Source organism: Falco peregrinus, chromosome 3 (assembly GCF_023634155.1).
Source record: "Falco peregrinus isolate bFalPer1 chromosome 3, bFalPer1.pri, whole genome shotgun sequence".
In the NCBI taxonomy this organism is placed as follows: domain Eukaryota; kingdom Metazoa; phylum Chordata; class Aves; order Falconiformes; family Falconidae; genus Falco; species Falco peregrinus.
Genome location: NC_073723.1, coordinates 112687999 through 112713175, shown reverse-complemented (window position 1 = coordinate 112713175; position 25177 = coordinate 112687999). Strand labels below are relative to the sequence as shown.

The 25177-nt window shown below is 48.4% G+C and overlaps 2 protein-coding genes across 8 annotated transcripts; one reads left to right on the top strand and one right to left on the bottom strand.

Moving 5' to 3' along the window:
* Nucleotides 1-292: 292 nt before the first annotated feature.
* MAD2L2 (mitotic arrest deficient 2 like 2) lies at nucleotides 293-23846 on the bottom strand. 4 transcript variants are annotated; one of them, XR_008746382.1, is made up of 10 exons: nucleotides 6438-6516; nucleotides 4538-4589; nucleotides 4186-4304; nucleotides 3596-3667; nucleotides 2611-2711; nucleotides 2395-2489; nucleotides 2211-2284; nucleotides 1102-1194; nucleotides 543-791; nucleotides 293-442 (listed from the first exon to the last, which is right to left on the bottom strand). XR_008746382.1 is itself a non-coding variant. In XM_005229603.4 (9 exons), the coding sequence occupies exons 2-9, from the start codon at nucleotides 4575-4577 to the stop codon at nucleotides 750-752; spliced, it is 636 nt and encodes a 211-aa protein (XP_005229660.1). In that variant the 5' UTR covers nucleotides 4578-4589; nucleotides 23824-23846; the 3' UTR covers nucleotides 293-749. The 4 variants fall into 4 exon arrangements, 3 of the variants coding, with proteins under 3 accessions (XP_005229660.1, XP_055655155.1, XP_055655156.1); XM_005229603.4 differs by lacking the exon at nucleotides 6438-6516 and adding an exon at nucleotides 23824-23846 and having other exon boundaries at nucleotides 293-791; XM_055799180.1 differs by having other exon boundaries at nucleotides 293-791.
* On the top strand, nucleotides 6567-20647 carry DRAXIN (dorsal inhibitory axon guidance protein). Of its 4 annotated transcripts, XM_055799173.1 has the most exons (8): nucleotides 6567-6759; nucleotides 7152-7231; nucleotides 13749-14227; nucleotides 15579-15766; nucleotides 16307-16418; nucleotides 16775-16864; nucleotides 17111-17200; nucleotides 19241-20647. In XM_055799173.1, exons 3-8 carry the CDS (start codon nucleotides 13771-13773, stop codon nucleotides 19351-19353), a joined length of 1050 nt encoding a protein of 349 aa, XP_055655148.1. In that variant the 5' UTR covers nucleotides 6567-6759; nucleotides 7152-7231; nucleotides 13749-13770; the 3' UTR covers nucleotides 19354-20647. The 4 variants fall into 4 exon arrangements, with proteins under 4 accessions (XP_055655148.1, XP_055655149.1, XP_055655147.1 ...); XM_055799174.1 differs by lacking the exon at nucleotides 7152-7231; XM_055799172.1 differs by lacking the exon at nucleotides 6567-6759 and having other exon boundaries at nucleotides 6788-7231.
* Nucleotides 23847-25177: the final 1331 nt, after the last annotated feature.

Sequence of the window (25177 nt, the reverse complement as noted above, 5' to 3'; positions counted from 1 at the left end):
TCCCTTGGCTGTTCTCTGTTCGCACTAGGACGTTTGGCCCGCGTCCTTGCTGGGCAGACAAATCCCACCTCATTAATGCCACCTGTGGGAGAAAGCTCTCCCACAGGAAGGGGAGAGGCTGAGGTTGCAGAAGCTCTCGTAGGGATTGTCAGGTTCCACATGTGTTCCAGAAAAGGTACGGAAAAGTGGTGGAAGCCCCACATGGAACAGAAAGCTCCACACAAGATAGATACACTTCGTCATTTCAGGGGGGAGGCTGATTTGGACAGAACTCAGCCTGGTTCAGCTGGGGTAAAATTTAATATTTATTGAAGACTACTCAGGACAGTCACAGTGGACAGACACTACGTAAGGCCTCACTCACCCTCGGCACGAGTCCATTGCTGCAGCGGAGCACGTAACAGATCGCTGTGTATCACCACCAGTGGGCAATGGAGATGCCCTATTAAGGTGAGAACTAGATTTGTACAAAGCACGAGCTGCACGCTGCAGTCACCTATATCCTGCCCCCAGGGGGTCACGGTAACAAAACCTATACTCACACATGAATGTACATGGGAACAGGCTGTGGCTCCACATTCCAAGTCAGTTCTATATACAGTGGTAAGAGCACTTGAAATAAAGAGGCAGCAGCTGCTCTACATTCACCCAGAAGGCCAGCTGAAGAGACAGTTGTCAAGGTATGGTTTGTGAGAGATCTTATTCCACTGGAAGATCAGATGAGGCTTGAAGGCAAGGAAGATTTGAAATCAAGTGCCTTTGTGGGCTCGCTCTTCTACATATAGCTGCATCTGGAGGAGAGAAGCAAGCATCAGTTCCATTTTATATCCAGTGGGTACTGGTGAATGGAAAAAAAAAAAGTGTCTGCAACAGGCTGAATAGGAAGAGGTTGTACCTCCTCCCATAACCCCGTTTCCCTTTTTATTACGAGAAGCCTTGCCCTGTGTTGGTTACTGGCACAGGCACTGGCAAGACTAAGCTACTGCTCAGCAGTATTAAAACGGTTGCCCTAAAGAAAACCGCAGCGCTGGTGTCAGAGCAGACAAAGCTTGGAACTACACGCGGTTTCAGCCACCTCCTGGGCCAGCACGCTCTGCTCACCTTTAAGATATCAGATGTCATTGTTTTCAGGGGAATAAGCCGGGGTTCATGCATGTGCACGTCTTGTTCATCAGCGAGGATCCACGGGAAATCCTGGGGGCAGGAACAGAAGGCATTTTACTTGCAGAGGGGCTGGCAGACGCTGTAAGGTGAGCTCTTTCTCAGCACTAGGTCAGCATTAAGTGAATGAGAGATCTAATGGCCGAGGGGAAAAATGGGTAACTCAAACCTTTCATAACAGCAAAACTTAACACTTGCACGTGTGGCCCTGAGACTCTGTATAATTATCTTCAGTTACAGCATCAAACTGTGATGTTAACCTGCTGTACTTACTCCAAAGGTGACATCTCACTTCTTTAAAGGATACTCTTAGCTGTCCTAAGCTAGCATGCTCTATTCGCTACACCAGCATTTAACTCAAACTCCAAAACACTCAAGAGCGTGGATTTCTGTCCTGCTTTGCAAGTTTAAAGGCTGGCCTACTACACTACCAGTTTCCATTACTAAGCAGTACAGAGCAGACCTCCGTTTTGAAACAATTTACACTTCACTAGCTTTATTTATTGTGCAGGACACCCAAAACAACTTGGCTCAGGGGACATACATTTCCCTGCACCTAAGCAAGGATTCTTAAAAAAAGTAATCTTGCTTTAAAAAAGATTTGCACCCACTTATCATCAAGATCCAATGTCTTTGTGTACCCCAAACCTGCTAGTTAGTTGAATCTTAGTCTTCCTTGCTACTTACAAAGAATCAGCCACCCACACATAGTGGATGTGGGACAAGGGCTTTTTTTTGTTGTTGATGAAATTCAAGTACCTGTATGTCAGAGTACTTTCAAGTGGCTGAGCAGGCATTGTGTGGGAAGTATTGTTACAATCTGGTCAGACATTGAAGCAGCTACTGCCTGCAATTGTGGCCAGCGTGTGGTGAATGTGCTCAGTCACCTCACCAGCAGGAACCATTGTAACATACTGATAGCAAAGTTGTGAAGTGCATCATGTGAAGCAAACTTCAAAACACCCAGTGGCCTTAGCCTTAGAGAGGCCAAAACTCTGCAACTTCCAGACTTTGCTCTGCAGCTTGCTCGGCTGCTCACAATCACTCACCTTTATCACCTGGATCTTCTCCATGTTCCGTGTGGCAGCCTCCCGTGTGTGAACCAGAACCGTGAAGGTGCAACCTGCAAGAGAAACAGGAGACTCCAGAGCAGGGGACAACCAGCAGAGGGTCGGACGCTGCCTACTGTCTAAGTCAAGCAATGCCACGCGGTTGGGCTCCGTGGACGTCTACCTGGGGGGTTGTTGTCAAGCACAGCATCGCACACGCTGATCTTCAGGATGAAGGCACGCAGTAGCTGCTCCACATGGGACAGCAGGGACTCTGAACTGTTGAGGAGACAGCATGTTACTGGCATGCAGCAGAGCGCTGCGGCCTGGAGCTGCCTCCAGAGCAGCTCTGCAGAGGCAGGTGTGGGACACCCTGGGCAGGCAGCAAGGGAAACTTTACCTAATGGAAAGGAGGGGTGGCTGGGTGATCTCAAAGACAAATCTCTCCACAGGGTGGTGCTCTTTATCCAGGATTACAACTACAACTTTCTCCACGTCATTCTGCAAGAAGATCGAAAAATACCTGCCTTAAAACAAGCTGTCTTCTACCCCCAGTGCACTTTGCATGCTTCTGGTAAACTGGGAGTATGCTTACTTATTGTGGCTCAGAGCACCAGCAGTTATCCAAAGCCTGAGCACTGTCAGATTATTCTTGCTGACCAGAAAAAAATGCTTTTGCAAAGCCACTTTTTGCTCGATGTTGGCTTATCAGGAAGGCCCAGGGAGATGAAGTACACTAAACAGTATGCTTCTCTAGATACGGTTTTGGAACAAAGGAGAAAATGTACAGCCATCTCACTGCATCACTCAGGAACGTACAATGAGGAAGAAGTTAAGACACACTTAGACTGATGGCCAAATACAGCAGCTTTGTACCACCGCAATGTAGAATCGACCTATTTCCAGTCTCTAAATGTGCGTTAGGGTTGTCTGTAAAGAGCAGAGAACACAAAATCTGCCAGCACCCTACATCTGGAAATGTTTCATATGGTCACACCTTTCTCTTACAAAACCTAGAGTTTGAAACTGCCTTTGATTGCTGGCTTACAGCAAAGCACTCCAACTATTCTGCCAGACAGGTGCTCACACTTAAAATGTTCAAAAGCAGAACATTAAGTTAACATGTAGGATGATTAACTGAAAATATATAGATGTATATATATCCTCAGGTGCATGTATTGGATGCAACTAAATGCCAACGATCAGCAGTAAGGCAGGGTCTCGACTGCAAAGTAAGTTTATGGATGTTATTTTTATTTCTGTTAGTAACTTTATCAGCTAGTATATCGTATATGCTAATTTGTAAAGAAGGCAGTATTTATGTTCTCTTACTTTCTATCAAACCCACTTGCAGTACTTTTGCCAGGCCCCTGATATAACCTTACCTTCTCGAGCAGTGGCTTCACACAGTGCAGCGTGTCCTGGATGTACTGGTTCAGCTCCGGGTGGCAGGACATCTGTAGCAAATACAGGGAACAGTCAGAGCTGCATTCTGACGTGAACCAGGACAATGCTACACGGCAAGATTTAAACAGAAGCACCAGGGTGTTACCAGGCACTTGAGTCACATTTCAAATAGCATTTTTCACCACTGAGTTGCCAATTCAAACCAGTAACTCTTTCATGGAAGGGTTAATTAGCTGAGGCAGATCACTGTACCCACACAGTTGCACTATATTGGGAATAGTATATTCCAACCATCTCTACTTCCCAGGAAGCATGCTTTCATGTTACCTTACTGCACATAGCTGGGGGAGCCTTCTACTACTGTTGTCCATGATCTGCTTGTTCCATGAGTACAGCTGTATCCTCAGCCACAGGGCTGTTTTCCCTTTTGACAGGAACTAAGTTCTCTTCAAAAATGAGTTTGCACATTAAAACAAACTCTGCAAGTGATTTAGTTTGTTCAGGTGTTGACTGATCCCTGCTATTTTGCTTGTCCACGTGGCTGTCAGCTTCCAGGAAAATCTCCTACCTGGACAGGTACATTGTATTTTTTCCTCTTCTGAAAGATCCCAATAGGGTAAACTTCTCTGACATATAAGATAAGGTGCACAGCGACTTCCAGAAATTCTGAAAGAACATCTGCAACCACTGAAAAACAAAAGTAAAGGATGCTGAAGAGGGGAGGGGGGGAAGTGTGCAGAGTAATACCATGTACTCGTAGGAATTTTATTTTTTTTAAGGCATTTTTCCCTGCATAAATTTCACCTGCTTCCCCTTAGCTGCAGAAGTTTAGGGATAGAGCAACCCTCCAACAATCCCACGAGCTCATGCACCGACAGGCCTTGCAGGCATACTGGTTTGCAGCTCAGCAAAAGCATTACCTTGCCCAAAGTTAAGGTCCTGCCGCGTGAGAGTGGTCATCTTTCCCAGAACCTGAAAGCAATCACAAAAGCAACGTTTATCCTCTGGCCCCTGTATTATTAACACAGTCAGCTCACGGAGCCATCCATTCCCTAGTGCTGCTGCGCTCAGACCCAACAAAGTGCTCTCTGTGCTTACTCACAAGCCTACGAACACTGCCACAACAAATCTGCAGGGCCCACGTGCAAGGTTTAAGCACCCTCCATAACCAACGATACATCGTCAGAAATCACCTGCGGTGCAAAAACTTTGCAAAAGTGCAAAGATGGCATTGTTGCTGTGCTCTGGCTCACACCTCAGACTGATAGATGATGAGTAATTTAATTCCTGGGGCTTTTACCTGGGTTTTAATTAAAAAAAAAAAAAAGCAAAAAGCTGTCCAGTTCACAGTTCCTCACTCTCTCCCTCCCTTTTTGATACATTTTGCTAGGACTGGAGACTTCAGGATTCCTAAGACACAGGAAAGTTTAGACAATCGCTTTTTAGTAGCACAAGGAATACTTTTTTTTTAAAAAAAACACACAAGTGTTCTTGTAACATACTGGACCATACCCCTTTTCTAACACCTATGTCCAATTATGACACAAGAACTCCTCAGTTTTATGGATTTAGTCTCACACCACCGTGAAACATTGCTTGTTCGGGCTAGGATCCACATCTTCCATTGACACTACACAACACAGGTTCTCATCTGCTGTCCATCACCACCAGCTCCAGAGTCTCTCTCTACTCCCAGGGACACCAAACCCTGCACAGCTGCATAATTAACGTGGCATCTCTCACGCAGGTTCACGGAATATCTTCAGTTGGAAGGGACCCATAAGGATCATGGAGTCAGACTCTGTGCTCCTCACAGGACTACCTAAAACTAAAATACATGACTAAGTGCATCACCCAGACACTGCTTGAGCTCTGACAGGTTGATGTCATGACCGCTCCCCCAGGGAGCCTGAAATTTGTGACAATTGTAAAGGGCAGCACATCCTTGTACCAAATTGAGTGCCAACAACCCAACAGCTGGCCGTTCAACTTTCCAACTCCGCTTACACGGTAGAGCCCAGGCCTTACACATTTCAAGCTACTGTGTGTATAATTTTCTATTTTAACAAGTCTTGTGTCATTGCCCTAGCCATACTCCTTGCGTGCATGCAAACCAACCACTAACGGCAGCACCACTGTTCCTAAACCGTGTCTTTCAGTGCCGCCGCAGCACCGGGCGTGTTGCTCCGTGTTGCTCCGTTGGGAACACCGGGGTCTCGCACAGCCCTCCGGCAAGCCGCAGGCGGCCCAGCCAGCCGCTCAGCCCCCAGGTTGCAGCCTGCGTCTGCTGCAACGAGCCATGGTTTTCAGGCCTACAAAGAGTAAATTCAGCCTTCACAAAACAGGGAGCTACTGTCCTCTCCTTTTTGAGATCAGAACCTTGCCACTGGATACAATGACTGCCTGGAATACTAGCGATTGGCTACAATAAATAAAATTTAAGATACCGAAGCATCTCTCTAGCACCCCAGCCGCGGTGACTCCATCTGTACAGACGCTCCGTACCGGAGCAGCGTAACCACCGGTGTCTGCAGAGGCTGAGGGCCACGGCCTCACCCAGGCATCACCCCCCTCACGCAGAGCTGCCCCCCACGGACCCCCGCCAGAGCAGTCACCTGGCTGCGCCCCACAACCACGGCCCCGCCTCGCGGCTCCGGCCCGCACTCCCGAGCCGCTGCCCCCGCAACAGGGCTCCCCTCAGCACAGCCCTCCGTGCTACCGGGGATCCCCAGTGACCGTGACCGCCTAGACCCGCCCGCCCCGCCCGCAGGGGAGCCCGCTGCCCCGCCCCGGCTCCCCCCGGCCGCCGCTGCCCCTCACCGCTGCCCGTTACCGCCGCACACGCGCGGCGCCAGCGCGGGTGGCCGGGCGGCGGCGCGGGCGTGTGACGTCAGAGCGGCAGGCGGCCCGAGCGCCCCCTGGCGGCGGGAGGAGCGGCGGCGGGGCGGGGGCATGGACCGGTCCCCGCCGCGCCCGCGCCCCCCGCAGCCGCCCCCCGCGGGCTCCCGGCCGCAGACCCCCTCCGTCGCGGCGGGGAGGGGGGTACGCCGGGCCCCGGTCCGGTTTGCCACCCCGCTCCCGTACGGCGCGGGGGGCCCTGCGGGAAGCGGGGACGCCGTGCCCGCCCCGCCGTGCGGCGCAGGTGAGCGGGGGCCTGGCTGCACACCCCACACACCCCCCTCCGCCCCGGGCCGGGCCGCCTTTGTCTCCGGCCTTTGTCTGCCCGGTCCCCGCCCGGGGCACGGACCGCTCCTGCCCCGGCCCCGCGGGAGCGCGCACCCCCGCACCCCCGCACCCCTCCGCCCGCCCCGCACCGGGCACCCCGCACCGTGCGCCCCTCGCATTGTCCCGCACCCCCCGCAGCATCCCGCGCCCCTCCCAGCCCCGCTCCGCCCGCACCATGCACCCCGCTCCCCCGGGATTCCCGGCGTCCCCAGTTCCTCCACATTCCCCCACTGCCTTCCCCCTGTCTCCTCCTCCGCCTCCTCCTCCTCCCCCTCCTCCTGCCGGGTCTGAACACCCCCTGCCCCGCAGCCTGCCCGCGCTCCCGCCGCACGCACAGCCGCTGCCCTGCCCTGCCCGCCGGGCCCGGCGCGCCCCCGGAGCCCCGACAGGTAGGCAGCGCTGGCGCCCCGCGCCGGGCCGGGGGGCGGGGGGCGCGCTTCCCAGCCCCTTTCCCTTTGCTTTCGCGGGGGCTGGGGAGCGGCGGGGGGCGCTTTCCCACTTTCGGTGCGCCCCACGGGAAACAAAGGCTGGGGGCGACGGGGACCCCCAGCACCGCCGCCCCGGTGCTGCCGGGCGCTGGCAGCCGCGCTCGGGCAGCGCCGGTGCGCGGTGCCTCCAGGCAGCCCCGCGGGCGGCGGGCTCGGGGCTCTGCCCCCCGGCGCCATGGGCAGCACCGTCCGGGGGTGGGAGGGGGGGGTGCGGGGGGGCTTCGGAGGTCGCGTCCCGCCACCCTGCTGCGAGTCCCGGCTGCTTCAGGGGCTCCTGCGCGCGAGCTCCCGAGGCGCGGTTCCCTCCCGGGGAGCCGAGTCGCCTCGGACAGAGGTCGCCCCCCCGCAGGTGGCTGCCGAGCCCCTCGCCCACCCCCGGGGTGCCCTGGCCCTGAGCCAGAGCTGGGGGGCCGGTGGCCCGGGGGCGAGGGCAGCCTTTCCCACCGAGTCATTGTGCTGGCAGAGCCGCGCGCTGCCGTGCGCCCAGCCCCTGGGTACCCACCGGTGATTCTCTGCTCTTCCTCTGTTGATAGAAGTGAGATCTCGTTTCTGAATTAAATCAATTTGGCATCAGTTAATGGTTTGTTACAGCTAGTAATTCATCATGTAGGATTTAAGTGACATTTATCCAATTCACACCTGAAGTCTTCCGTCAGCCAGAGGGTTTAATGGAAATGGGTTTGTATTCCCATCTCCTCTCCCTTACAGAAGGAGGCATTAATCCTACACGTTTGGTTCAAAGTGAGAATGACATGCAAGGAAAAATGTTGAAAGCACAGCCTAACTGTTCTGCCAGTCGGGACACATCCGCTTCTCCCCTCTCCGTCCCGTCCGTCCGTGTCCCCCCCCCCGCCCCCAACCCCGAAGATCGGACCAAATCTGCCCCCATTCTTCCCTGTCACACTGGCGGGTGCTTTCCAGCCGGGTGAGCAATGACCTTTTTCTATTGATTGTGTCTCATTTGTCACTAAGCATTGTGCATTAAACTGGAGAGCCTCCTCTGCTGTGCTGACAGCAAGCGACTATATCTTGGATGCTAATCTCAGACTCATTGCTATTTTAATCTCATTATTGGGTAGAGTAGCCTCTGTTTGATAGCAGGTCGCCTATGATGGCTGTGTCAGCCACTCCGTGAAGTCCCAGAGGGAAGCAGAGCAGAGGGTTCTGCATATTCATGCATGTGCCCCTCTTCCCCTTCAATACGGGACTCGCTGGGCTGCTCGGTCCCTGGAGGATGTTGGTGCTGCGCGCTCCCTGCTCACACCCGGCCACCGAGCACAGCGAAGCTCTCTGTGCAGGTCTGGGTAGGCACAGGGGAAAGGGTGGCATGGCTGAGGCTGAAGGCGCGAGGCACATAGTGACTTGGCTTTGCAAGCTGTCCAGTGTTCATCTGCGCCAGGGTGCTGGAGCTTAGCAGTGACTGTGGCAAGTACAAGCTGCCAGCTTACTCGCAAGTCTGGACTGCAGGAAAGGTATTCCCCAGGTCGTGCTGCGTGAACAAACCGCTTCTGTCCTCGGTGGTTAGGAGGGCAGAGAGCAGTCTGTCGGCCAGGGCTGCCTGGTGAGGGGAAGGGATTGCCTGCGCCAGTGGGTCAGCAAAAACAGAGCCCCAGTTCTAGACCATCAACGAATTTCCAGTAGCCACTGGATACGAGTTGCCCCAGAGAGATGTTTTGTGGAAGCACAGGGGCAGCTACAGCTACTACTCAACCCCCTGCAAGCCTGAATCTCTATGTTCTGTCTCTTGTGCCGTTAGTGCAATTAGTGAATTTGTGAGAGAAAAAAACACAGGCAAACAAAAGCAGATGTTTCAAAGGGGGGTGGGGGTGGGATTCGAGTAGCCTAGCCTAAATATCTGCACAGGGGAACTCTCCCACCAGAGTCACGAGGGACAAGGAAACTGTGGAGTCAGATATATATGAATGGCAAGGTAGGGAGGAAAGGTGACGATGGATACAGGAAACCTTAGAAAGGAGGGCAGCTCCAAAAAGGGACCCAAAAGAACTGGAGACCTGTGAGCCGAGGACTTTGCTGCTCTGTTATCCCAAGGATGTTTGGGCCAGCAGCAAAAAAAAAAAATGTTTACTATGTGAGTGTGCAAGAAATATTGGAGAGGAAAAAGTACTACTACTTTTGCCCTGGGGAGGAAAAGAGAAGGGTGCATATAAGATTACCTATCTGCTTTTGGGGACCCTAGAAAGCTGGGAGAGACCCCTTTGAAATGGGAAGGTCTCTTAGCAGATTGTTTGTGAAGCTTCCCAGCATTTGCCTCCAGAAACAGAAAAACAGATGGAAAGAGACCCAGCAGGGAAGTGCAATCTCATTTATCTGCACAATGCCATCCTCCTGGCTCCAGCCAGCTCTCTGCATGTCAGCCACCATAGAACCTACCCTGTCCATTCTGCTTCAGGCCTTCCCAAGCCCATCCATCACCCTATGGCTTATTTACAGGGAGCCTGGCACACAAAACTGGGTTTATTGTCTATCATCCTCATCCCTGCCACACACGCACATACACACAACACCCATGTAGATGCACATACAGTTTGTCTGTTGCTGCAGCTTGGGATTGTCTGGAGCCCAGGAAATCTTTACGCACGCCTGCCAAAGTCTGAGCTTATCAGAGCCAAATCTGGCCCAGCGTATGTGCTGGGGTCTAGCTTGGTTCAGCCCTCGAGCATACAAACTGCATCATTTGTGTTCTGGGGTGATAAAGGATCTTGATATTCTCTATTTCTGGGTCCAAGAGTTTTGTTCCTCTTGGATGTGACATGAAGAACCTATGTGAAAAGTTAAAGCTAGAACTGTCAGGTATCATGTTTTAAGTGAGATATGTGAATCTGAATATGTAGACAATCTAAATGTCTGAATCTGAATATGTAGACAAAGTTCCTGCTTTGTCAAATACAAAACAAATGCAGCAGGAGCGGTTTCAGAGCCTATTTCAGAGCCAAGGTGATATAACCCTATTTATAGGACTGCCTGAGTTTCTGTGTATCTGCTCAGTCTGTGGCTGCCTTGCAGAATTACAAGCGGAGACCTGAGTAATAGCAATTTTATCACAAGTCCGGAGGAGACTGCCCACAGGGAAAGTTACCCAAGATGCAACCCCTTCCCACCTCCAATTTCCCGTACAAGATTGTGACCATCCACTACTAACCCGAAATGGATAAGAAACAGCAGCTGAGAGACAGCACTGCAACTCACTCATCAGCCCTGAGCTGGCACCCTAGGTAGCTCTCAGACCTTATCTGTGCTTCGCACATTTTCTTGTTAGTAGGCAGATTTCCTACCTCAGAAGGCAGGTGGCTTGTAATCCTGGGGTTATATAAAGGAAGTGCAAGGCTGTGGGTGGAGCAAGGAGGATGCAGGTCTGGCGTTGTGAAGAACTACAGGGGTAGCTTAACTTGGTAAGTACTTCAGCTATTTCCTTTATTAATATACAAATCCTAAGAAGAGGATGGATTCTGAACTCATAATTTAAACTCATTGGTTTAGATCAGTGTAGGAAAGGCATCTCCTCACAAAGTCAGACTTCTTTCTGCCTGGCATAGGTCTCAGGGCAGGATTTCAGCTTTTGGAGAAAGGGTGCCTCAGCAGTGTGAGAGCATTACTGTCACCTACAGCAACAAACCCAGGGCTTCTTTTGTGGACTGTGGTCCTGCAGAGGAGAGGGTGGAATTTACTTGGGTGCTCAGACATTGAGGAACCTGAGCACTAAGGGGTACCAGGGATGCTGTTGTGCTGTCTAGCTGCCTTTTGGAAGTATGACTTTAATGGCTTCTGTAGGGTAAGAAAAAGGAAGGAGGTAGGAAGAGGTTTCTGACATTAAAGATAGATCAGGGCATGGAAGCAAGCGGATAAAAGAAGGCTGGGGCTTCTGCGCCTCTAGGACAGCAGTGTTACATTAACCCAAGGTACCCAAACTTGTCCATGCACCATTTTGGTTTGGTGGACAGCTCAGCTCTCCCTGGACAATAGTGCAGTACAGGTACTTATCTGCATTATTAACGCAAGACTCCCAGTGACACAGGAACACAGCATGTTAGCCTGCCCTCTCAGCCAGTGCAGAGACGAGGCAACCCACATGCTCTAGCTGCATTTTCATCCTGTGTCATGCCAACAAGACAGCTAGGCAGCTTAAATAAATGCCCCCTACACTTTGAAGCAGACCTTTTGTTTAACTGCCCTGCAGCATTTAGCTGCTTCCTAGCTCCTGCTGAAAACCAGAATCTGCAGCTAATCTGTCTGTCGGGTTCACCATCAAAGGGCCTGTGTCTCTGTGAGTGAGACTGGAGACAGCTGCCTCGCGCTCTCTGCACTTGTTCTCTCCTCTTGGTATTTTGCCTACAGATGAAAAGGTAAGATGCTGTGTCTAGCTCTTTGAGTTGTTCTGAGTGATGCCTTGATCCAGCTAGTTTGCCTGGTTCTTAAACAGAAAATCCTAGGAAAAAACAAAGACTGTGGATGCAGAGCTTGCGTTTTGCCTGGTTGCTATTTGTTCCATTGGTTTTAAAGCAGGACTTCAAGTGTTGTTTTAATAGATTTAGCTTTTGGTCTGGTTTTCCTTTGCTGCAGGTAGCTGCCAATAAAATACCACTTCATAGTGTTACACCTTCAGCAAATGAGCTATGCAGCACCTCCCAAATCAGTCCTCAAGTAGGAGTTTGTTGTCCTTTGTGGCCAGTAGAAAGACCTGCTTTTCAGACACTGCATTAAAGAGAAGGCCCCTGTGCTGCCTACCTCTTTCCAGGGGAGGTCTGAACTGAATATTTGCTCCTGGGCTCTGAGCAATAACAGAGATGAATCTTGGAAAAGCAGAATTGTCTGGTGAGTGAGTGAGTGAGCAGGCTTTTCAGTTAAGAGGATGAAGACATCTCCCTCTCAACTCCCCAGATGCTCTACAAGGCTGGGGCTGCTATGATGGCAGAGTTATCATTGACTCAAGACATTCCACCCGTGTCCCAGGCTGAAAGAAAAGGAAAGCGAGGCAATCTTAGGGTGTGTCCTGTCAGCTCCACAAAAAGGCATGGAGATTGGCCTCAAAGGATGTTACCTGCTGCCCTTCACAGGTGACAATGGCTGGTCGAGCAGCGAAGCGTGTGGAGGAAAGAGTACAAGCTGTTGTAATTCTGCAGCAATACAGTTCAGCTGGTGAACAGACAGATGGAAATGAGGTGCAGCTGGGGGCTTGGGTGCAGGAAAAATGGGGAGGAGGTTGAGTGAAGAGCTGTGGCTGTAACTTTGTGACAGTATTTCTCAAATGTAAGCATAGGCCTGGTTTTCTGACAGTCAGTGTCACAGGGAACTCTTGGCTTTAAGAATGCCTTCATGCTGCCCAGATTGAGAGAGACAGTCTAAGAAAGCTACCCCAAAGTGAAAGACTGCACTGGAAATGCTGAAAAAACCCTTTCCCCTTTTTGTGGGAAAGGACAGGGGAGAATGACTTAGAGAAAGCACTGACTTGTGCAGTGTCCCAAAGCCATGTCTTATTACACAAATACAGGGATGAAGGAAGACCCTCAAAAATATTACAGTGAAGCAGAATGAATGAGAACAGTCTGCAGCCACTGTGCTGAGGGACTCAGTCTCAGTGTTCTTTGGACTTAAATTGCCCTCTTGCAGTGACAGGCTCACCTTGGTGGGGTGAGCTGAAGTGACCTGCGCAGGGTCAAGAAAGGAAAGTGGGACAAGCTAGAGAAAACTCAGACTGCCTCCCTGCCCCTTGATCTTTAGATCAGCATCCTCTGTTCTGCTGACAGCAGCAGATATTGTCTCTCTGCTATGCTGTGAGGTATCATTCCAAAATTTCCAGTGTGTTTTTTTTCCCTTGACCAGTTACAGCTACCCTGAAGCAGCATGTGAGTGCATGCACATGTCTCCCTGCCTTGAGCTGCTCAGGGCTGTTGCTGGTCCTGTGAGGCCACCATCTGCCTCCAGTTCTGTTCATCCTGACATCTTCATTGCAAGGAAACCAGCTGTGAGGAGGGGCCCGTGCCAGCCAGGCCCAGGATGCCAACCTGGCAGCAAGCAGCCCTAGCCAGACAGCTGGTGCTGTGCGGGCGGCTCCGGAGCTGTGGCTGGCAGGAGCCAGCCTCCCCAGCCCCTCAGATGGTAGGCTGTGAATGGGAGGGTAGGGGGGCTTGTGAGTAATCAAAGGGAAATGTCCTACTGATTGATGGCCCTCATTTGCACATGAAACTGGGACCTTTCAGCCCTGCAGGCCCTGCACGTGTGTCTCAGCTGCTGTAACCAGGGTTGGGAAAGGAGGAGGTAACCAAGGAGGGAAAAACTCCATTCCAGCTCTGGACAGCATAACTGTTTTCATCTAAGTATCCTAAGTCTGAATCTTGCTTGCCTTTACAGCTTCTAGAAGTCAGTTACTTTTTCTTTTTCCTCTTTTATTTTTTAATTGCAGGTGAGGCAGAGCACCCAGGATTATGGCAACTTCTTCCACCTTTTCTCCTTTCCTCTTCCTGTGTGTGCTGGTTCTTTCCGACATCAGTCTTGCAGTCTCACTGGACCCTGGCACAAAGCTCAAAAATGTCCCAGAGAACAACAACCATCTTCAGAACCAAGAGATGTGGCAGCAGCAGCCCAGAAGTGGACACCACCACAAGCATGGCTTGGCCAAGAAAGAGAGGGTCCATGCCGTGGCTTCTAGAGGGCAGCTGGCTGGGGAAGAGGCTCTCAGAATGGGTAGCGGAGCTCCAGGTGTGGAAGAGCTGGCGGCAGAGGGACAGCCAGCAGCCCTGAAACAGAATAAGGATGTGTTCCTGGGGTTTGAGTTCCCGTATCCTGAGAGGGAGAACCAGTCCCCTGGGTCTGAGAGAGGAAAGAAGCAGAACCGAGAGCATCGCCGACACAGCCGCAGGGACAGGCTGAAACACCACAGAGGTATTTGAGCTCCAGGGGAAGCTGAGGCTGTTGGGTCCCTGGAAATGAGTGTCACTTGTATGAGGGCAAGAAGATGCAGCTGTGGTTGAGCCACATGGGTGTGTGGAGGGTGTGGGATCTGTGCCTGCTCTGGGGAGAAATCTGCCAAACAAAAGAGGCACAAGAAAAAAGGGGAACTCCAGAACCAGAGGTTTTTACTGCTGGCTGCAATTTTGTGAAAATGACCTGGTTTGCCTTACAGGGGGACTCTGAAAGTTCCTAGGACCTGAGGGGTTGTTTTGGGGTGGCCTGCTTTAGTTTTTTGCTTTTTTAGCAAATGGTTCAATTTATGAGCAAACATGTCTAAGCCAGGCTTAGTCTCTCCACTGACTTCAAAACATGACCAGAATTACAAATGATACAAAACCCCTACTTTGCTTGAAAGTCAGTTTCCTCTCATCAGAGCTTGTATTGGTCTACATTTATGCTGAGCTACAAAAAACCATACATTTTGCATATGTGATATTGCACTAATTGCTTCAAAATGTTGCCTGTTTTTGACTGGGACTGCTTTCCTTTGCAGGTCAAGTTGTGGGTATGTGTCTCTGTGGTATGGTATGCTCAGTGTGGTAATGGTAAATCTTTAGTTCTGTGAAAGCCAGGCAGTTTTGTCAGTCTATGCTATTTGACAATCTGGGTGTCAGTATCCCTGAGTCCCAGCTATCACTCCTCCCTGCATCAGTAAGAAAACTCTATTGTTTTTTCGGGGCATTGACTAAACGACTTGAGCAATATAGAAGAGTATGGAACAAAGCTGTTTTGAAGCAGTATTTTCAGACTACAAAACAGGACTTGTTTCTTTGGTTTAACTTCAGGTCTATATTTAAATTAATACTTTGGAAAAGCAGGGATCAGGTTGTGAAGATATTTTCTTTTCAGGTTAGGTAGTTCCTGACTTGAGCTAAATTGAAATAACCCACTACTAAAATCAAATAAGGGTGTGTTCACAGGTATTTGCAGCAGCTTAATCCATTGGTTTAAAAATGGTTGAACAGGTGCATTTTGGACTCTTGAGACCAGAAGAAGAAACCCTTTACTACTTAAGAAAGAGATAGACGTATCTTCAAGAAGGTATGATTATGTATCTTACACGCTTTACACACTTAAGTGTGTAAAAATCAAGATGCATATACTCTGGATCTGGCCTATCAAGTTAATTTAGTAGCATATGACTGGTCTAAACAGCAGCTCAGGGTGGTGGAACACTGGCCAGTGGCTGGATGAAATCTGAATTCCTTTCACTCAAATCTATGGCACACAGGGAGAAAAGGGATGAAAAAGCTAATGCTACTGTACCTGTTGCCCTCTGCAGGGAAGACTCCTGATGTTGGGCCAAGCTCCTTGTACAAGAAACCTGAAAGCTTTGAAGAACAGTTTCAAAACCTTCAGGCAGAGGAAGCTACAAGTCTGACTCCCACCATGCTCCTCATCACTGCACTAGAACTAGCTGTTTCCACAGAAGAGCCTCCTGTTCTTCCAGCCACATCACCACGGTCACAGGTAAAGAGACAGCTGGTAACTGCACTGTACTTCTGACACCGACAGAAATCTCCTGCAGATAAGGTCCGGTTTCTGGGTTTTTTTTCCAGTTAAAGTGCTTGCTTAACACCAAAGCCCTCCCTCAAAGACAGCTCTCTGTCTTGGAGACATCTAAACACCTCATCTTCATAAATGGTTCCTTTAGTTGCTTCTCTTCCCTGCCCTACCTCTCCCTTAGCTAGCCATCTTCACTCAGCTTCAAGGACCAGAGAGGCAGCAGGAGCATGTGGCTGGAGAGGCAGCATGTCCTAATGCTCCTTGCTCACCTTTTGTCCTCACATAGAAGCAGTGGAAACTTCCCTCTTGCCTTCAGCTGCAACAAGGGAAAGCTCTTCCCTTTTGAAAATGAGATGCCAAGAATCCCCAGTGGACAAGATGAGGCAGGAACGGAGGGATCATAAAGGCTTCTGAACATCTAAAAGCACCAGAAAAATTTGCTAAGACTTCAGTGTCACTACAGAAGCGTAATCTGTTGTCTGTTTGGTTTCTTGTGGTTTGCAGGCCCGCCTCAGGCAAGATGGGGATGTGATGCCCACCCTAGATATGGCACTCTTTGACTGGACAGATTATGAGGATCTCAAACCAGAAATGTGGCCATCTGCTAAAAAGAAAGGTGCTAAACCTCCCTGTCCTCTTTCCCAAATTACCATTCTGTAAGACTTGTCCCACGGTTAGTGTTCGCAGATGTGCTGAAGGATGTGAGATCATAGTGGTGGGGAAAGAGAGAAAAAGCACAATGCTGATTGTGTTTTGTGTTCAGTTTCTGATTGTTTCTCATTTTGGATGCATAGTTTCAGGGCAGAGGAGAAATGATAGATGGAGGGTTGAGAAATAGGGAGGAGATTAGACTATGAAAGTTTAGAGTTCAAACTCTTGAAATTTGAAGCTGTTTTTACCCTGGAACTACATGGTCTCCCAACTAAAAATAGTAGCATGAAATTTTCTATCAGCATCTGTTTTCTTCCTTAGAAAAACGGCGCAGTAAGAGCCCCAACAGTGGAAATGAAACTGTGACGGCTGAAGGAGAGCCATGTGATCATCACCTTGACTGCCTCCCAGGTGAGGATCGGCTTGGTAGAGTCATTTCTCCAAACACAAGATTGTTTGAAATTCAGCCCATGTTCTAATACAAGTATCCTGATTTCTAATATTGATAGGAAGTGGTATGCAGAGGGAAGGGCAAAGGCTCTCTAGGCGTGTTGTGGGAACAGATGATGTCTGTACCAATGCACTGTCATGGGTATCAGTAGCCCTACAAGGGAAGGGGATAAATGAGTTGTGCTGACCCTTGTTTCTGCATTGCAGGCTCTTGCTGTGACTTGCGTGAACACCTCTGCAAACCACACAATCGAGGCCTTAACAACAAATGTTACGATGACTGTATGTGCACTGAAGGTGAGTTCAGTTCTTTGCTCTCTCTCTTCTAGCTGGCTTTGTAGTTGGCTGCATTGACTTGGGATAGTGGTTTGTTCGTGAAAATAGGAGCCAAGCTCTGCTGCTCTTAGCCTTTCCCTGCCATTGACTCACAATGTGACCGTTGAGTCATCCAGGATATCTTGTTTTCTTTCTTGAAAACAAAAATCCTGATATCTACAAGCCTAACAGAAGAAGCCACAATATTTTAACACTTCAATGGTGTTTGCAAGTATCACAGGTTACAAAAATGGACCACTACCCTTGTTTTACCTAACATTATGCCTAATATGGCTTTCCTGAGTTAATTTCAACTGAACTTATAGCAATTTCATAGGCGTGGGCATGACACAGACTCTTGTTTCTTAAAACTATTTCTGAAGAATCCACAGCAGCCTTTAACAGACCATTGCATTATGAAGATGTTGAAAGGCACTCTTCTAGTCTAAACATGTTCAGGATCAGGTCCAGCCACTGGGTCTTTTCTGCCAGAACAAAACTCGGGTTGCCAAGTTTTGTGACCTGTGTTAGGTACCTAGTGACTTTGACCAGGTCATTCACCTACTTTTTAACCAGTTAAACAGACTGCTTTCCTGGAGTTGCAACGTTAAACAATAGTCTTCACCTTGGGCGTGTTGTGTAACACCTCAAGTCCTCATCAGAGACGATGTGATGTTCTGACAGATCAGCCTAGAAAACTGTTTTTGCAAGCCTAACGAGGGCTGCCCCTGGCCCTGCTTTATACTTGAACTATTTGTAAGTTGATGCCAAATGTGCATCCTCTGTAGCATTAAAAAGATCCCCAGAGATGAAGGGTCCAGATAAGATAGACAAGATGCTTAGATAAAAGCAGATCTCTGATCTTGTGTGCTGTCCTTCTGGGAGGCCAGACTGCCCTGGGGGGATTGATAATGAGGGGCAGAAACCCAGCTTTAAGGTAGCCAGTCTCAACATAGCCCAGAGACATGCACTCCAAAAGGCTGCTCAGTGACCTGTGACATTGGCCAGGTCTCCCGTGTACGAGTACTCAAGGACAGTTTATGGGCTGTCTCATTATAAAAGCTATAAATCCTCAGCCTCCCCTGCTTTGGGGGTGCTGGCACTGTTGCTATCTTCTGCCTGCTCTGGAAGTAGAAAGAGTTGCAGTTTCTAGGATGATCAAATCAGCCCCTGCCAATTCCAGTGACCGGATCCTGGGCTGTTGAAAATCAGGGCTTTCATGAGAATTATTTACACATAGGCTGCATCCTGTCTGGCCCAACGAGCTATGCATTCTAGTGTAACGAAGTCAGATAACAGAGACCGAAACATAAATCTATCAGTGCCAGAAACCAATGAGTTACCTTGACCAGAGGCTCCCATTGCCTTCCACTGCCATGGGAGAATATGTACTCATATTTTTTATAAATAAAATGCCTCCCCCCACCCCCTTAGTATTCATCAATGCTATGTCAGATAGCTTCCTTCAGACCCTCCACTTTGAGCATCAAAACCAGAGAAACTGAAGGAGATTAGCAGTGAGCTTTGGATCAGACCTCCCAGTAATAATGCTTCAAAGTCGTTTCCCTCCTCTCCCGAAGATTCAGAGAAATAAATAGCAAGGGGAGCTCCCTAGCCATTGCTGCTGCACTTAAGTCTATAGTAATTTCCCAATGGAGAGATCACTTAGACAGTAATGGGAAGTAATAGGGGGAAACCAAGCAGGGCTTCCATAAAATGACTGGAAACAATCAGGATAATTCATTGGTGTTTCAAAAAACCAGTGAAACCTGCCTGAGCCAATGAAGCCCAAACCAGAACAGTGAGCCAAACAGGATATCAGGGCCCAGAAAGCAATGTGCCCTGCCCATGTGAGGTGTTTCTCTGCCACCTCATTTGACACAGCCCAGGCTTCCCAGCCCCGGGACTGTCCCCACAGCAGCCGGCCCTGTCACAAACTGAGGCTCAGAGCTAATTGTTTGATGTCAGCTGCTGTAGTGAGCCCTGGTCCCTCCTGCTCACTTATGCATGTCTTTTCCATAGGGCTACGCTGTTATGCCAAATTCCACCGGAACCGAAGAGTGACCCGGAGGAAAGGGCGCTGCGTGGAGCCTGAATCGGCCAACGGAGAGCAGGGATCATTCATTAATGTTTAGGAGGGTGGGACTCCTGCCTGGATGGTCAGGAGCTGGGGTCAAACTGTTCATACCTAGCAATGAGAATTAGAGGAAAAAGTCAAGCAAATGACTGAAGCTGCAGGCTCCGAATGTGCCAGGTTCCAACTAGACTGAAGCTCATGTTAATTATAAATAGAGTGGCCTCAGCCTTTTTCATACCAAGACTGTATTCCCCCCGCTCCCTTCCCTCAGCACATTCCTGCCATTGAGCTGGGTCCCCCTCTCCCCGTTAGTAAGAGATGATCATGACTACTGTTCTGATGGTTCTGGCAGGAAAACATTCTGCAGTTTCATCTCCTCCTCTCAACAGAGGCAAGATATGAAAGATCCTTCAGGTCAAAGGGGATGTGAGCTTAAACTTTACCCCTTAATTATTGCTTGAGAAGAAAGGTAGATCCTCCTTAAAGATCAGAGGTTCCTAGAGGATAGGAAACTTGTAGCTTCCAGGTGGAACCAAAGATGGGAATCGGGAAACAGATGGGATCAGCAGGAAGCTGGCTGCCTAGGTGGGAGGGGACCCTCTGACAGAGCTCTTGTCTATCCTTTGTTCATGCACAGACAGATATTCCCTAGCTGTTACGCCCTACCACTTCCTACCTGTCTTCTCTGGGACCACCCAGTCCCACTCCTTCCTTCCTTTCTTGCTTCCAGAGAACCACCTGGTTTCTGCAAGGATGTGGCAAGACATCCCAGCCTGCAGCTCTCACTCATTTAGTTACCCTTCCAAGTCTGTTATTTTTAATGATTATTTTTAGGAGCTTTCTGGGGAAGTGATAGTTTTCCTAGTGAGCCAAAAATAAAGTTTTTGGTTAACAGGAGTTAGGGACAGACTGTTCCACTGTAGTTAATCCTGTGACATGTTGCATGTGTGTTTCCATGATATGTAAATAAAGATATGATAGACAGCCTTTGTGCAACTCTTCCACTTCTTTGACTGCACCTAAGGATGTGGCAAGAGCCAAAAAGGCCTACAGGGGAGTTGGCCAGCAGGTAGCACTGATGACTTCAGGTAATCACACAGAGCAAGTGTGCCACTGGGTAGGAAAATTTCTCTACCCAAATTGAGGATCCAAGCTTCCCTGTATCCTCACTCAAATTGCAGCTAACAATCAGTTTCTGCCCGGTATAGCCATCCAGATGTTTAAAACTTCTTTATATTACTGACTTCAGTGATACATTGGAGCAACACAAGCTACCTGTGGTAAAAGTGTTAGCTGGTAAAGATGTTCTCTTCTACTGTTAATGCCCCAATACTTTAGCTTCTGGTGAGAGACAGCTCTGAAGCCTTTTATATTCAAGAACCTGGAGCACTTTTTGTAGGAACAGAAATATTAATCCTGGTGCTGTGGTCAGACTCCTCTTTATACTGCTTCCCTAAAACTCCATGTTCCACTTAGGTAGGCAAATCTCCATTTTGCACTCCTGTTTCTGTTGTAATGTTAGTGCATTGTATATTCACTCAAATGCTGCTAGCATAATAGTTTATGCCTCTAATGTGACGAGTGCCCAGTCATGACTACAGAGATACATTATGAATGCAATATTAGTTCTGACCCGCATACACCTGCACTGCTGGGAGGTACACTAAAGGAGGAATTTGTAAAGAAGCATTTAGGCAAAACCTGCCACTGGGATGGATGTAGCTATTTCAATTTCTGCTTACAGCATTACAGTCTTAGCCCAAAAGGCAGGAGTAAAGAAAGGTGGTTTGGCTCCAGCTCTATGCCATGGCAGCAGGGGTACAATTTGTTAACCCAGAGAGAGAAATGCAGCCTCACCCTCAGCCCAGATACAGAATAGTGGGTGGTGCTGGCACTGCTATTGTCAGTGGAAGCATAAAGGGAAAAAGGCCTTAATTGATCACAGTCAATGGCAGAGCTCTCAAACCCTGGTCTGTGTGACACCAGATGAGAATCACGTGCACAGCCATTATCAAAGCCAGGTTTTGATACCACACTGCTTTCCAGTATAGCAACTGAGATATGGTTGGAACTGTGCAATTGAAAGGAAGCAGGAAATTTTGCAGGGGTCTTTATCCTTGGTGATCCAGGTATTCATTGCCCCATACAATACACAAAATCCTTGTAGGATCCTGGGCAGTGTTTTGGGCAAGGCTGTGGTGCAAATCATGTGAAATACAAGCAGGTTTAAGCAGCAAGTCTGAATTTTAAGCCACAGCTTTCAGACTCCAAAAGGAGGCTTGCTTCTTCAGCCCTTGCTTTTGCAGCTTTGGGTTTGCTATTAACTGTGAATATAAAGAACAGATCATTCTTGATTGGTGGGATTAGTTAAATGTGTAAGGTCAGTACAAATTGAGTTAATTTTTATAAATCAAGTCACAGGATTACTGGATTGATTGTTCACACTGGAGTTTCAGAAAAAGAGCCCATGACTGAGATTCGCTCTTTCTGAATCAAACTATGATGTTGCAGAGGTGAAGCAGAAAGGGTGAGCAGCAGCACCAGGCGCATGCTGCACAGCCACAGCAGTGTGAAAAGAATCAGACAACCCAATTTATGTATCAGCCAGATCAACTACTGACTTCGCAATTGCAGTGCAAAGGAAAGCTGTTGAGTAAATAACATGCTAAGGTGTAGAATGCAATACCAGCCTGTGATATAAAACCCTAGGGCAACATTTCTACAACAAATACATCCCACTTCTGAATGTAGCAAAGCTTTTTAGTGCTGCTTTGTGCTGTCTCAAGGGCATGACAGCAGCTGCAGAGCGATAGTATCACTGGGTTACATTTAGCAACTTTCCCCTTCCTTCCCAGTATCTCCCAGTCACAGTGCAGTCAGTGACAGTTCTGCCTTTGGGGGCATTAGGTCTGAACAAGAGAGACACGAATGTCAAGCAAGTCTTGATTTATATGTTCTTCTCAACTGATTGTTTGAGAAACTCAAATTAAGAATTCACACAAGCTCAGCTTCTCTATCGCCCCCGGAGAGCTTAAGCCAGAGCTGTTGCAAGATATTCTATTGTCTTGAAAGGACTTTGGATCAGGCCCAAACCAGCCATAGCAGGGCACTGTGGAATAATTTTTAAAGTTAATTGCAGGGCATACATACAAGAAAGGTGAGTGACAGAGTCCCACCCAAACTCCTGCTCTACAGCTACTGCTGTTAGCAGCCTCACAATGAGTCCAAGGGTTATGCATCATTTTAAACCATTTCTCCAAGGGTGAGAATCATTAGACATGGAAAAGAAAGGACAGCGTGCTGATTTGACATAATCATCTCAGCAGCTGCCTGCTCTGCAAATGCTGCCGAATCTCAGGGATGTTGCTGGCAGTTGCCAAAATGATGACTGCAAGAGAGACAAGGAGTGGAAGCACAAATTAAAACACTTGGGAATCATTCTGTCTCAGGTCTGTAATAGTCTGCATTCATTTTAGCTTGGGGGTGTTTTATTGAAACCCTCTCTCCTCCCCCTGCCCCCAGTAATCACCCTGTTGTCAATCCACAGTCTGTGAAAGTGCTTCAATTTCAAATCCATGCTATACCACCATGCCAGTCACTCTCTGCTACATAAAGCCAGGAAAAGGCATTCATTTTATATCTTTTTTATCAGGAAAAATGAGGCCTTTTGTTTTCTTGGAATGTTCAGTGTTATCATACGTAGCCCACAAACCTTGTATGTCAGTTCACCTTCTAGAGTGCCAGTGAATCTTGAAGAGTAGTCCCTCAATTACATCTCAAAGCTTTAGTTAGATTTTTAGAAAAACAGAGGAGCAGCCCTTCCTTGCTGAGACTGGAAATTACTTTCAAGCGCGCTTGTCAAGATATCACATTAATGTAACCCTCTCCACTCCCCAAATCATCTTGCCATAGACTGTTTTGCAGTGAATTTGCAGGAGGCTCCCCTCCGACATTGCAAAATGCCTTCAGTTTCCCCTCCAATCCGAATAATGTTTCTGCTTGCTGATTTCCCATTGGGATTTAAAAGGGAGTTTGTAGAGCCAAGGACAACTTCTTTATGCCCTTCCCCACTGCTTATTCAGAAAGGTGCTATTGATAATATATGGATTTGTGCTGAGCTGATGCCTTCATTGCTCTCAGCTCCGTAGCCAGGAGCACAACTCAAAGGCATTGGTGTCAGCTGCAGTTTTTAGTTACCTTCAAACTATACCCCAAGTGAGGGATGAGAAGGGCAGAACTGTGAGGGGTGAGCTTGTGTCCATCCCCACGGGCTAGATAAGGACAGCAGGAGGAATTGTATTAGCTCTTCTACTTCCCCATGGAATTGCTATCACCTTACCCACCAAGGGTACCGTGTCCTGAAAACGCAAAGGAAAGCATTTTTGCCTTATTAGCCTCACTTCTATGCTGTCAGGAAGGAAGCCAGTTGTGTGTTAGGTTTTTACTCAGCCTGCACAAGACATACCACCGATATATTTGACATAAAGCAGCTAATTGCTGGATATTAGTTGCAGTGAGCTGAACTCACCTGGAGCAGTCTTCTAGTCAGAAAAATCTCTGTATCCTGTTTCTGGTCTCCTGGGTTGTCTGCTTCTCCCTGCAGGTCTTCTTTAAGCTGCTGCTTATCTTTCTCACCATGTTTATGTTGCTTTGAGTTATCAAGCCTAGGGAAGGGAACAGAGACAGCAGGTTACACAGAGAGGCAATTTACAAGGTACAAGCAAAGCAAAGCAGAGATAAAAAAAAAAAAAGAGCCACCCCCCCCAGATCAGATAGGTGTGAGAGACGTGCAAATGCATAATGTCTATCATAGCTCTCACTGTTTTCATATCCATGAGATCATTAAGACATTTCTAAGTCCCTTGAGTCCATGACATGCAAGCCCAGGATTATAATAAGCAGGGCTGAATTAATTGCACAATACATTGATGAACAAAATTAAGTACTTTTATTGTACAAGGGGAAACGAATGCTTTGCATTAAACAGCAGTCACATCAATCCAAATTATGGCTCATGCTGCATAAATGATAATGAGACTTTGTCTCACTCTGAGTGAGAACGCTGAAAGGAGCAAAGACGCCCACATACTGCTGCATCCAAGCAGTGCTCATACTTAAACTGGGACAGTGGAATTTGTCTTTATAACAAACAGTTCTCCTTTGATAGATACCTATCCTGGCAGAAGGGCATCCCTGTTGCACTTTGCACCCAAACAGTGAGCCAGCAATATGGCTTTTCAAAGTCTCTCTTTATCTTTCCCTCCACCCTCGGTGTTACATCTTCTTTTAGGGTAAAATCCAGTCCTTGACATTACTGGGACCACTAACCATTGATCCCATCTGATGCCACTGCTTCTGTGAATAGAAGCCATGCTTCTCTGCAAGACACAGAAATGGAAATGAAGTCTCATCTGATGTGTCATGTGGCAATAGGTGACTTATATTTCAATCTTTCATCTGTTAAAGTGGCACATTCAGAGATTCCGAGGGGGGACTTTCACAGCCTTTTTCTTTTTTTTTTACTGCTGTTCTGAACTATGCAACCCAGTCAGTTTTGTTCTACAGCTTCCTCTGTTTAGCATTTTCTAGGTTGTTGCATTTGGACATTTAATACTTTGCCTTGGGAGATTTTCAAGCGTGCTGCATACTAGCAGTCAATAGCACTCAGGGTGCAGTGAAGGACAGGCTAGCAAGGACTACATTTGTGGCTTGTCTGAGAATGTCTTGAGTGTTGGTTCAACACTGCGCAATTTTCATGCATAACCTTGCACTGCTTGAACTGGAAATGAGATTGAAGGATGACTCATACATTTCCACATTCAGCTTCTGCAATGAACTTCTGATTCCTTGCTCATTCCTTAGAGGTCCCGTCTTTTCGGTAA

Excerpts from the sequence above, each read along its gene's own strand:
- MAD2L2 (XM_005229603.4), bottom strand. The coding sequence starts at position 4,577 with ATGACCACTCTCACGCGGCAGGACCTTAACTTTGGGCAAG. Across the intron at positions 2,712-3,595 it reads TGAAGCCACTGCTCGAGAAG|AATGACGTGGAGAAAGTTGT; the intron begins GTAAGGTTATAT and ends ATCTTCTTGCAG. Across the intron at positions 2,285-2,394 it reads GCTTGACAACAACCCCCCAG|GTTGCACCTTCACGGTTCTG; the intron begins GTAGACGTCCAC and ends TTTCTCTTGCAG.
- DRAXIN (XM_055799174.1), top strand. The coding sequence starts at position 13,771 with ATGGCAACTTCTTCCACCTTTTCTCCTTTCCTCTTCCTGTGTGTGCTG. Across the intron at positions 16,419-16,774 it reads GCCATCTGCTAAAAAGAAAG|AAAAACGGCGCAGTAAGAGC; the intron begins GTGCTAAACCTC and ends TTTCTTCCTTAG. Across the intron at positions 16,865-17,110 it reads TCACCTTGACTGCCTCCCAG|GCTCTTGCTGTGACTTGCGT; the intron begins GTGAGGATCGGC and ends TCTGCATTGCAG.